This window comes from Urocitellus parryii, chromosome 2 (assembly GCF_045843805.1).
Source record: "Urocitellus parryii isolate mUroPar1 chromosome 2, mUroPar1.hap1, whole genome shotgun sequence".
NCBI lineage: Eukaryota > Metazoa > Chordata > Mammalia > Rodentia > Sciuridae > Urocitellus > Urocitellus parryii.
The window spans coordinates 146,957,638-146,970,369 of record NC_135532.1 but is presented as its reverse complement, the minus strand read 5'-3'; the positions used below and the strand labels follow the sequence as shown (position 1 = coordinate 146,970,369).

Genomic DNA, 12,732 nt, shown 5'->3' with positions numbered 1-12,732 from the left:
TATTCTTTGAGTTAGAACATATCCTAATTTTTATAGGCAAAAAAAAAAAACACTAAGTATTAGAAAAGGTTAGTTGATTTACCCAAATCCACCCATCTATTACTTGATAGAGTTAAAATTTGAAATGAGATATTTGCTTTGCACTAAAGAGCGTCTTCATTTAGTACTTTCAGGTACAAATCCCTAGGATCAAATTATGGGGATGATTAAGTACTTGAATAAACTATATCTTCTTCTGGGTAAAATAATTTTCTGTATCTTACTGATGAGCTTAAATGAATAAGCCTGGATGAATGCAGGGAAAAACTAATTGGTTCTTAATAATTCAGTTTTGGGATGTAAGTGCTAGCCCTGTATTTTAAGATCACCAACTGTACTAAATCTAGACCTTTAAATGTTCACAGAAATGTTCTGACATTAAAACTTATTGTCATGGCTTCTATGTATTAAACATTTCTATAAAATTTATCATCATGTGTCACAGGTTTGCAATGTGCTAAGCATGATGGAGCTACATCCTTCATGAATACTCCTTTAGTCTTTAAAAATCTTTTGGGATAGGTACTATCATTATCCCTCCTTTACAGATGAGGAAACTGAGGTTCAGAGAAATGACCCAATTTGCCCAACATTACAAAGCTGGGAAGTAGTAGAACTGGGGGCTTAAATCCAGGCCTGAAAAAGCTAGGTGCTCACACAATCTCCATGGTTCCTAATTTCTTTTATTAAGTTATAGTTGTGTATTTCCTATATTGATAGAGACATGTGGGCTAATCTGTCCTAGATTTTAGTACCAGGAGAAAAAGATCTTCCTCCAAAACAAACTTCAAAGCTTCTTTTCATGAGAAAATGAAAATAAATATCTCTTCTAAGATATTCTTTTTCATCTTAATAGAGAAGAAACTCAAGCCAACTAATGATAACAAAATTATTTCACTTCCTTAGTGTTTATTTTTCTTTCTTACTAAAAAGTTGCAGATAATCTATATATAATCATTAATTACTTAATGTGTTTTAATAATGTAAAACATTTTCTGTTTGGAAGTATAAAAACTATCAAATATAGGGAGGTTCAGAGCAGAAGAGATATAGGAAATATGAAAGGGAAAAGACTACTCAAATTAGGGTGAATTTTTTTTTTTTTTTTTTTTTTTTTTGGCAGTGGGGTAGAGGGTACTGGGGATTGAATTCAGGGACACTCCACCACTGAGCCACATCCCCATGCCTATTTTTTTCTATTTACAGAGAGGGTCTCACTGAGTTGCTTAGTGCCTAGCTTTGGCTGAGGCTGGCTCTGAATGTCATGATCCTCCAATCTCAGCCTCCTGAGCCACTGGGATTACAGTCATGTGCCACTGTGTCTGGCCCAGGGTGGATCTTTATCAAGGATTATGGTTTGGGTTGAACCTTAAATGATACATTTGGAATAGTACTGAGCGGAAGTCACAAAGTTATATACCTTCAAGAAGGCAGGCAAGTAATGCGAATAAGTAGTGTACCGAGTTGAAAAAACAGTAGGAAATAAGGATATGGTACACTGGGAAGCACACACATCCCCCCCACTTGGTATCAGCAACAGCCAAAGGTGAAAGCTTTCTCAAAGTCTTGGAATCTGCTGTTTTTTAAAAAAGGACAGTGGAAAACAGGCTCTTCTGAAATAATATATCCTATACCTAAGTACTGTTAGGAAGAAGCTTTTATTAATGCACAGACTGAACAAATAACATTTGCTGGCTACATTCACCAGAAGCCTACAATCTTTGATACAGAGCAGGGGTCAGCAAACTAGCCTGTGGACCAAACCTGCCCTGGCATCTGTTTTCATACAGTCCATAAGATGAGAGTAGCATTTACATTTTTAAGTGGTTTGAAAATTTAAAGAAGACTATTTCATGACATGTAAATATTACATACAATTCAAATTTTTATGCATAAGCACCGTTTCATCGGAGCACAGCTGGGCCTACCCACTGGTGTCTTCTCCATGGTTGCACCTGTGTGACATTGTTACGGTGGCATTACTAAGTAAACTGGGGCAGAGACTACTCAGCCCACAAAGCTGAGAACAGTTACTATCTGGCCCTTTACCAAAAAAAAAAAAAAAAAAAAAATGCCAACTGCTGGTACAGAGCGTAAGAAGGAATACAAGTAGCCAACTAAATATTGGAAGAGGGGAAGACAAGAAAAAAATATAAGAACAGAATGGAGAATGAAGAGGGAAAATGAAACTAGTTGATGGCAAATCCTGGAAAAGGTATGATCTGACTGGTATTAGAGAGTGACTACGGGAATTAAAAATCAGAAAAATATTAAACTGGGTTTTGGGACAATAAATGGGCTAAAATTGGTTTGTGATAAATACTAGAGACAAGACAATAGAACAGGGGATGATTGGGAGACTCAGTCTCTACTGGATCAGGAAAGGAAGGAAGGAAGAATAGAGATATTTTAACAGGTTATTCAGCAGATATTTGACAGAGATGCTGAACTGTATACTTTGGTTAAAAATGATAAGCTTTATGGTATGTATATTTTACTATAATAAAAAAATTGAGAGACTATATTTCAGCCTTGAGTATGACATACAGTTTCATATATATGTGAGAAGATTTAACATGTTACTGCAGCTGGGAGAATACAGAATTCAAAAGGGGAAAAAAACCCTCATAAACTATTTATTTGGTGTGACTTTGGCAAACCCTAACTCTGAATGTGGTTTCTTCATCTGTGAAATGCGAATGATAAATACTTCAAACAACAATGTGAAAGAAAAAAAAAAGAAAAAGGAGTATGTTGTCTTACATGGACAAAATCAGCTATTTTTGGTAGCATTCTATTACGCTATATTAAAAACATACAATATAAACATTCAAAATATTAAGAAAATAGTGAGTAACAAAATCATCAAGATGTTCCCACAGCTGGTTACTTGTAACATTCTTTCTTGGTTTCCATAATAACTCAAAATGTAAATTTGGCAAAATTAACATAAGCCAGTTAGTAGTTGACCAATCTTTAAAAAAGAAAAAAAATAATCTCACTATGTATGCAAAAAAAAGTCAGCTCTCTGTAAATTTAAAACAAATTTAGTCATTATGTAACACCAGAAAATACTCAACAAGAATACTTACCAACCTCGAAGAACTTTAAAAGAACATGGTGTAAATGAAGTCAAATCAGAACTTTCTTTTGTAAAATCTATACATTCACCTTGGAACCCTGGTTTACTGAATGCTTTGAGCTGCAAGAAAAAGCACAACTGAAAATAATTGTTTGACATCATCATAATAAAAACCTTAAATATACTTATAAAAAATTAGCAAAATATTGACTTGTTTTATCTATTACCAATAAATTTAGGTTAAGGATGATAGCATTCTCCTTAAAGTCTCCTTCTGACAAGTTTCCAGAAATACAATTTCAAAATCTATTTACCATTTTCATTCATCTTTTGCATCAAATAGTGGGCACAGATGCCTAGAAAATAATTCTACCTGTAAATCATAAGGGATTTACAATGTGATTTTGTTCATCATATTGAAAAATATTATCCTGTATGGTGTGACTAGAAGTGGAAAGTAAGAAGCAATTTAGTGCTCAACACAAAAGAGGTTCAGATGGGTGTGTGGGAGATTTGGTATGCCTTTTCTTTCCCAAAGTCTTCCTGATCCACAGTTAATAAAAGTGAGAAGAAGAGAGCATGAGGGTGCCCTGAGAGCACAGGAGCAGATGGCAGAGAAGATAATAATGGTGGGATTAGTGGAAGATTTATGGTGAAGAAAGAAAGGCATCTGTGTCATGTATTTCAGCTTACAGGCTTCATTTTTTCTGATAAGAACATCTTTAACATACAGCTTCAGCCATATACCACTACATTTCTACTTTAGTTCTTTTTGTCAAGAAACATCCATGAAATCCCAACTATAATTCCCCTTGGGATCAGTGAAATAACAATCTGAAACTCTAGTGGCCTTGGATCACAAGCAAGAAAAAATTAATGAGCACTATAAATACTTCATAATACACTAGAGACTTGAAACAACATGGCCCACGGTCCACCCTGCACTGACAGGCCAGCATTGTAGCAAAGCATGCATCATCACGGGTGATCCTCAGCAGCACTTCTCCTGCTGTCACCCAGGTCAATGCTTCTTTGAGCAGCTGGTGTTCACTGCCTTCACCTTCCCAAGGGTCCTTTGAGAGGAACTGTTTCTTGGCTGTCTTATTCTGCTCTGACCTTGCTCCTATCAAAGGTCAACCAAAACCAGGGAGGTAAGAGACCCAATTCCCCCCTAACCAACTGTGGCTTGCACAACATGACTTCCCATTGTGAAGCCACACTATACTTGGAAATTAAAATGCCAAGTAGCTCCTCGCCTCAAAGAGATGAGATCCAGCAAGTTTCTGTCAGGGTCCTTACGGTGCATACAAAGGATGGCAATAAAATGTAAGACAAAACAAGACCTGATTTTGAGGTAAAGGTTTATAAACCTGAGGCTAAAACACAAATCACTTTTAACCTCCAAAAGTGCATGTGTCTACAGCTTACAAATATTATCTAAATACACAGTAGAAATTAGAAAAAAACATAGGCAAGTAAGATTAGCTATGTTATTAACTGCTTGTATTTCTAGATTGTTGAATTAATTTTATACTGCTGAGTTCAAGATCTGTATTTCAATACTTCACTATGAAACCATGAAATGTCAAATCCTTTACTGTTAACAATGCATGTTAAGGCATGGTTCAGATGACATATTTAGTAGTTATCTCTGGTTTTTAGTCTGTCTTTCTATCCAGAAGAATAAATAAAAATTCATACACATACACAAATAATATCATAAAGTCATAATTTATGACATCTTTCAGTGAACTTTAAAAATTAGTTTTAATGCTTACATAAGTTTATTTTTACCCTCAAAATGAGATTATATGGCTTACTTAAAATTAGACCGATGCCACAGAAGTAACACATCATTTTGACCATCTTATAAATGCCTCAGAGTACAACAATTTTCATAATAATATTCTGAGGCTGGTCCAAACAGAATATAATTCTACTTACTAATTATTGAATTGTGGTTTCTACTCTTGGTGAAATTCAGTGACAGTGCCTCAGTGAAATCAAGTTCTGGGAAAACTAATATAATCACACAGCAAAACAGATTTCTGCAAAATCTTCATCATAACTAATAAAGAGAAGTATATCATATGTGATAATTGCACAGCAGAAAGATACCTGGATAAATTACTATGGTGTTTTCCTTTCCAGTTGAATGGCAAATACACATACAAAGTGACTCAGATAGGTTGCTTAAAACTCAGGCAAACAGATGAACAACAGATGAGTTGTTTTCAAATGACGCCTATCCCTCTGCGCCATGTGAGCATGTCTCAGTCCCTGCCAGCTCCCCACTTCATTTAAGTGTATGGAAGCAAAAACAAGAACATCACAAAACCCAGCCTACCACTGACTGGCAGGGTGTCTTTTCACATATATTGTGGCATTTCTTTCTTAAAACTGTCCTCAGGCAGAAAATATCACCACTTTATGCTGAAGATTTTGCTTTTGCACTGTGTCATTATCACTTATGAGACACATGAATAAAATGGGGTATTGTCTAAACTGAAAACTCAAGAACTTAATTTCTAACCAAATACAGATGCTGTGCTCAATTTATTTCACAATATCAGAGCCATCTTTTGACATAATTTTATTATTCCCAAATTAGATTAATTTCTAAGAGAAACTTTCTTCACTGAGTAGGACTTTCCCTAAGAATCTGGACCTCCCTCAAACACATTAGGAGACTGTTAAAAAAAAAAAAATCTTGTTTCCATTCCTCAATTATATCACACCTATCTTGTATTATGGTGTTCTGTATTTCTCACGTCAATTACATAGTCTATCATAATTTTATTTCCCTGAACACTCACAGAAGACTTTCTTAAATAGTTCTTCCTATTTTTGGACTTTGGAGTCTACAAAAACTGTCAGATGCAGTGTAACAAAGAAGAGTTTTTCTCTGTACTGTTCTTAAGTCTTACTGATATTTGCCTAAAACTGCAACTGCCACTTTCCTATTCCCATTCATGACAACAGTAACCATAACTAATACAGATACTGGGATCACGTTAAAATTCAATGAAACTAAGTTATCTAACAGAATAAAATATCCAGTTGTTTTTCTCAGCTAGCATTATGTACAAAAATGAATCAAAGGCTTCAGGATTTTTTAAAAATCCAAAATTTTGCTTTTATTTATAGATGAACTTTAAAAATACCTGAGGGACACACGGTATTTGGTTGGGTCTATGAGGGCAATTGGTGAGAATTTCTAATAGAACAATGCAACTAAACTAAAATTGAAAAATTAATTCATTTTTATGAGATTTAATTTAGTGAGATTTCTGAAATTCAGGACTTGCTAAGACAAACGACAATATAAAGATAACTCATATTATATTTAAGGTTTGTTTTTTTTGGGGGGAAACAAAATAAAATGTCACCTGTTAATAATGAGAACTCTATATAATGATAGTGATGCTATGTATCTTGATTTGATAATTTAAATTTAGTGACTGATCTTCAGCCTTAGGTGAAAAACAATCTACTCAATAAAAGGCAGGGTTCTAATAGTATCCCAAATAAAATGTGTCATAATATATTAACAGCAATATTTTTATTATCCTAAGTCTCATGATATATGTTAATCATTAAACACACTTTCTAGTGACTTGAGGTTTCCCTTAAAATCACCAGCGTAAAAAAAAAAAAAAAAAAAAAAAAAAAAAAACCTTATCTGAGTAAAACTCTGGAATGTAACAACTGCCTTCTTACTCCTCAGACAGGGAAAATAAGTAGCTCCCTGCACACAGCACATGCATGACCAATGTGCATATTAGAGCTACCTGTGAAGGAGACAAGACTTTCTGGTTAGTGAACAGAACCCATGTGTCAGCCAAGACTTGTCTATTTGGGTTTAGGTAATTATAAATAAGAGAAACACCTGAAAATGTGGCCAAGAGAAAATAATAAGAGCTCTGATACCGAGTAAACAAAAGAAGCTTTGTACATGTGTTACCAAATATGCAGTTATCATCTGCCTTCAGAAACGTGTACTGTACAAGGCAATTACTGAGCTCTCTCCAGAAAACATGAAGTGCAGCTGACTTCACTGGGTATTTTCTGCTACTTCCTTTCTTTTCAAGTTTGACCAGAAATACTATAAAGAAAACCTCCCACCAATGGGCCCCCATACAAGGAAGTGCTCACCCTCCCCCCAAAAAAAAACCTGCCACCAAATGAGATTTTTAAACTGTACTTTAAGCTCAGAAAATGTGGAGTTTGAAATGATCCCTGTGTAACTCCCTTATCTACTTGGTTATTTTGATTCATGTGAAAAAAATATTTTAATAATCCACAGTTGGGAGTTTTCAAAAATTCAAAATAAAGATCTGGCAGCAAATGTCTTTAAATACAACTACTCAATTATATTCAAAAAGGAAATGTTCCCGATAGGCCTGAGCTAATCAGAAAATAACCAAAACTAAAAGGACTGTGAGTGAAACACTGTGAAACCACGCTCAGCTGAAACATATAAATATTAGCAGGAATATGACAAAACATACGCACCCAGAGGAAATGCATCATGTAAGGTAGCCAGTACTATTTAAAACCACTCACTACACTTGGCTTTTGGATAGCAATTTTCCTGAATAGGGGTATTTAAAATGAAACAAAGGAAGCAGTTGCTCATCCCTTCCTTTTATGGCTGTGCTGCTTGTCCCGTGATGTGTCCTCCCTTCATGCCCAACTTTGAAAATGTGGCTTTGTTAGTGGAGTCAGGAAACTAGAAAATGTCAATTTTGTTACTTCTGGCTGTGTGTGTGATTAATGGCACTTAAATTCTGAATCTTAGTTTTCTTAACAATAACTGGGATTAACATTGACCTCACAAATTATTAGAAGTATGAAATGGGCACGATTTCTCGCCCACAACAGATAATAAACATGAGGCTCCAGAGTATTACACAATCCACTTCAAACCACAAACACACCAGAAATGACCAAGTAGGGTTTCAGCTTCATGAGTGCTTTAGAGCAGCATTTGATGTAGGCATAAGAAATCCAGGGGCCTGATAAGCATGTCAAGACAAAGACTGCTCCATGCTGTTCGCTCCTCCAGAGACAGAATAATACACTGTCCTGAAAAAGATCGTGATATGAAGAAAGAATAGGAAGATGGGAAAGAAAGAATGACACATGTTCAAATGACCCTAACCGGGTGAGAGCAGCAGCCCTGAAAAAAAAAGAAAAATGAAAGATAAGGTGACAAATCTAGGCCCATATGTCCACTAACAAGGACGGGCACTCCTCTGCTTACCAACAATAATATAAATTGTCCTGCCACACAGAAAAGTTATTTGAGAGGAAGATTTGAGGAAAGGGCACAAATGTTTTTGGTAAACAATCTAACAAGTACAAGTCGAGAATATTTTTAAACATACCAAATGCGGAGGCTCATTTATCCCAAGTGGTTCCTGAAAAATACATTAAAACAAAAAGGAAAACTGTCATCAAATAATCTTAGTCATCTTTCTTAATGTTTTGAAAATATCCTTTGAAAAGAAATTTAATGGTCTGATCAATTTACTAGATTCCTTGAACTGGCTATGACCCTCAAATAACCTTGGGAAATTCTGTGATAACAACTTTAGTATTTATGACTAAGTCATTTTGAGTAACATTGTGGCTGGGAGAAAAATGGGCTCCAGTGCCCACTAGAAAGAAATAAAGTCTGAATTTCTGACCCCAATCTCATGGACACTCTTATTATTCGACAGTGTTTGTTATTATACAAACTCGCCATAATCACTTACAACTACATGATTTTGGACACCAGGAATATTTCCTCTTTGTGAAATGCCTTTCTGCCTGGAAAATTTCCTCCCATCCCTTAAGATACTACTCAATATACCTTTTTTTTTGCGGCGAAGTCTCCAACTCCCTAGTGCTGGGAAGCCCCTCCCAGGCTCCCTCCCCTCTGCCTGCCCACTTCATTTTCTCACTAATCACACATAATTAGTTGCTTGTACATCTACATCTCTCTCTCCGCAGGGACCAGAGAGCCACCAGGGCAGTCTTATTCATCTTTATCTACAGTAATCAGCACAATGCCTGACATATTAGAGGCACTAAATAAATGCTGCTGAATGAATGATCAAATTACAGAATCATCTCATTCCTGTACCTAACAGCTATATATGGAATCTACAGAAAATCATATAATGTTTTATTTTCTGCATACATACATACAGAAAATAATTCAACAATCTCACTTTAAAAAAAATTATCCCACATATTCCACTGGCACTTGCCATCTTCATACTCACCAGCTGGATGGGTCTGATTGACATGATTATATTATTTGATCCTCCCCAGTCAAAAAAGCATTTGTATTTCCCTTTCTCTAAAATGTACTGCTCTCCACAGAAGCACTTCTGCTGGTAGGCAACCCATCTAGTGAGGAAAAGGGAAGAGGAGAACAGAGGTGATATAGAATCAAGCAGCCAACAATTTCAAACACCAAAGACTCTCTCAAGGTTCTCAGGGTAGGAGACCACTTACACTCCGCTTTTGACATGAATGGATCTTGTTTCACTGCCAAAGCCAATTTCTTCCAAGTCAGAAATTTCCTGATTTGTAATGTCAATAAACTTCCCACTTTCTAGGTCAGATTCAAACAGTGTGATGGAAGATTCTATAAAATTCTATAAAGAGGAAGAGGAAAGTTTAAGAAAACATGTACATTTTGTTTTATGGACTGCTACAGCTAACCACAATTTCACATACTCATGGAATAATATTCCCATAAATAACTTCAGAAAGAATTTTAAAAGGTTCAGGAAACAATTTTATAATTGCTACTCTGATACAGTTTAAAGGGAAAAAAATATAAGCCTGAATTTACTTCAATCAAAAAAAATATATATATAAATGGAAATTAGTCAACAACTGATAAATTGCTGGAATTTATAAGCTAAACTATGTGCTACTAACTGTAAAGCAAACTAAAGTCTCACTTTTGCCTAAAGAATGTAAACCATGTGAGAAAGAAGTGAATATAAAATATATTGTAGACAATGTTGTAGATAGTTTTATGAGTTTACATGTAACTGAAGAGACAGATAAAATTTACTTAACAAAAAAATGGCTTATTAAAAAATCAAGATGAAGAAATTTTAAAAGAAATTATAGTAGGTCAATATAATCAAAGTAAATGTATTTTAGAAAAACTCTAAGTCCTAAACAGATAAATCAGTAAAAGATATAGACAATTAAGAGAAGAGTAGCACTAAAACAGATATACAAATGTCTTAATTTCACCAGTAAATTAAAGAAATTCAAATTAAAACATTTAGATACAAATTTTTAAAAATTAGAAGTCTAAAAATTTAATTTTATCAGAGACTATTCCTGGTGGAAATATAACCAACTATTTTAAAATAAATTAAATAAATTATTAGAAAATAAAATATTAGAAAATAATTTAAAAATCAATTAAAAAGACTATTAAACTTTCTGAAATTCCCTTTTAATCAAGTTTTCCTAAAGGAAGAAGTGATATGATACATATATGCAAAGATGCATTCTTTAAAATAGTGAAAAGCTGTGAACAATGTAAACGGAAAAAAGATGGTTTGATAAATCTTATTACATCCTTCACTTGATGAAGCATTAAATATAATGAAGAACTGTAGACAAACTAAGTTAAATTATTCTATAATTACTAGTGACCAGGACCTTTATATACATTATTTTCAAAAGAGCCACTATATGAGTATACTACTACCATTCCCATTTCTCAGTTAAGAAAGTGGAGTGAATAATTTGCCTGAGGTCACACGGCTAGCAGGAGCTGAGATTGAATTTCAGTGGAAGTACGTCTGATATAAATGTGAAGATGGAAAGCAGGATAAAAATGCAAACTTGCAAACACTAGTAAGATTAGAAATAAACCCCCCTCAAAAAAAAAAAAAAGACTAAAACTTTTTTTTTTTAAATCAGAGTTACCTATGGGTACACAGACATTTAAAAATTTTATTCTACATTTTTTTTCAAATTTCTATAAAATATTATCATTTTTTAATTGGAAAAGTATAGCATATATTTTTAAAATCCTCTCTCTTCCTATATTCATGGTCTGTTAATCAAGTCTAGACCTATAGAAGTGTATCAAATTTTGTAAGTTCCAACAATGTCAATTTTCTCCCTTATAAGTAAAATTCATGAACAAAAGATTTCTAGGTATACATTCATTTTACATGAACAAGTAAAACAGGGTTCAAAAACAACAGGCATTATAATGAGTGGAGAAAATACATTTTAAAAAAAATCCTCTTGAATGTTCTACTTATCCAGCTTTGAAGGATTTTTACATTGCTGACTTAGCTGGATCAAGTATCACTTGAAACTTTAGGGTAAAAGATAAGGGCTTTTCACTTGAAATTTTTATCATTAAATAACATCTATCCCAAAACTGTGTTCTCAGTTCCTCAAGAGTAAACCTTGGAGAGAACCTGCCACCTTCATTATTTCTACACAGTTCTTAAAAATATGGGAGCTTGGGACTGGGGTTGTGGCTCAGTGGTACAGAGCTTACCTTGCATGTGTGAGGCACCGAGTTCAATTCTTAGCACCACATAAAAATAAATATTAAATAAAGGCATTTTGTCCATCTACAACTAAAAAAATATTTAAAAAATATGGGAGCTGGGTGGATCTATGCTTCATCACTACCATGACTCCTGCCTTTATTTAACATTAAGACTATTTTCAGAGCACTTTCGCACTTATCTTTTTGAGCTCTCTTACTCCCTGGTTTTATATACATTCACAAACACATACATACACATGTATAGGCAATGCAATCTTCCTAATGGGAAAAGGAATAACAACAGCCTGAAGGTGATTTCTCCTAAAATCTCCAGGACAAGCTTCCAACTGACTATGACATTTACATTCTAGATGCCATGCAAACCTAATTATACTGACAACATAAGCCTCCCTCACCTGAGGATCTTCTGCTTTTTGCAACCTAAAAGTGTCTTAACAACCTCAAGGTGACTGTGGGAAATTGATGTAATGATGATGATGATGGTGATGGCTAAAGGTGGTCCAGTCTGGTCCTGGTAGGAAGCACTACCCACAATCACCAACAAATCAGACCCAACCGTAAAAGAAAGGTTCTTGGCAGCTCTCAATTACTGGCATCTCTGTTCTCCCACTCAGATGACTCCAAAACCACCTCATCGCTGCTTCTACTTCTCCTGCTCCTACAATTAGCTGTTCTCTACTTCCTGGAAGGGTTTTAGCAATGGAGAGCAGGAAATGTGTCATGGATCACTGCGTTACACTGGAGTAGAACAGCACAAGGACACAGATACAGATATATGCCTGTGTGTTGTGTTTGTGCCTTAGCATTCAGAAATATCAGTGTTATACTAGGGTGTACTTGACTTTAGCTATGATTTGCACACATGTGGTGTGGGTTGTGGGGACTTACAGCAATGAAGAGAGTGAGCTGGGTAATGAGATAGAGAAACATGCCACATGCAAAAATGAAGCCTGGGCTGAGCAGAGCAGAGCAACTCACTGTCACAAAGTCCACTGACAAATATAAGGCTGGCAGCATTTGGGCTCACAAACAAAAATACTCATAGAGCTTG

At 34.9% G+C, this 12,732-nt stretch overlaps 1 protein-coding gene across 2 annotated transcripts in view; it reads right to left on the bottom strand.

The window, feature by feature from the left end:
* The window catches only part of Crybg3 (crystallin beta-gamma domain containing 3), a 120,590-nt gene that overhangs the window by 25,198 nt on the left and 82,660 nt on the right, over positions 1-12,732 (bottom strand). For both annotated transcript variants that reach the window (XM_026411044.2, XM_077795324.1), the window contains exons 13-16: positions 9,632-9,774; positions 9,397-9,523; positions 8,512-8,544; positions 3,132-3,241 (exon numbers count right to left, since the gene is read on the bottom strand). In XM_026411044.2, the coding sequence (XP_026266829.2) occupies positions 3,132-3,241; positions 8,512-8,544; positions 9,397-9,523; positions 9,632-9,774 (413 nt within the window). The remainder of the gene's footprint in view (positions 1-3,131; positions 3,242-8,511; positions 8,545-9,396; positions 9,524-9,631; positions 9,775-12,732) is intronic.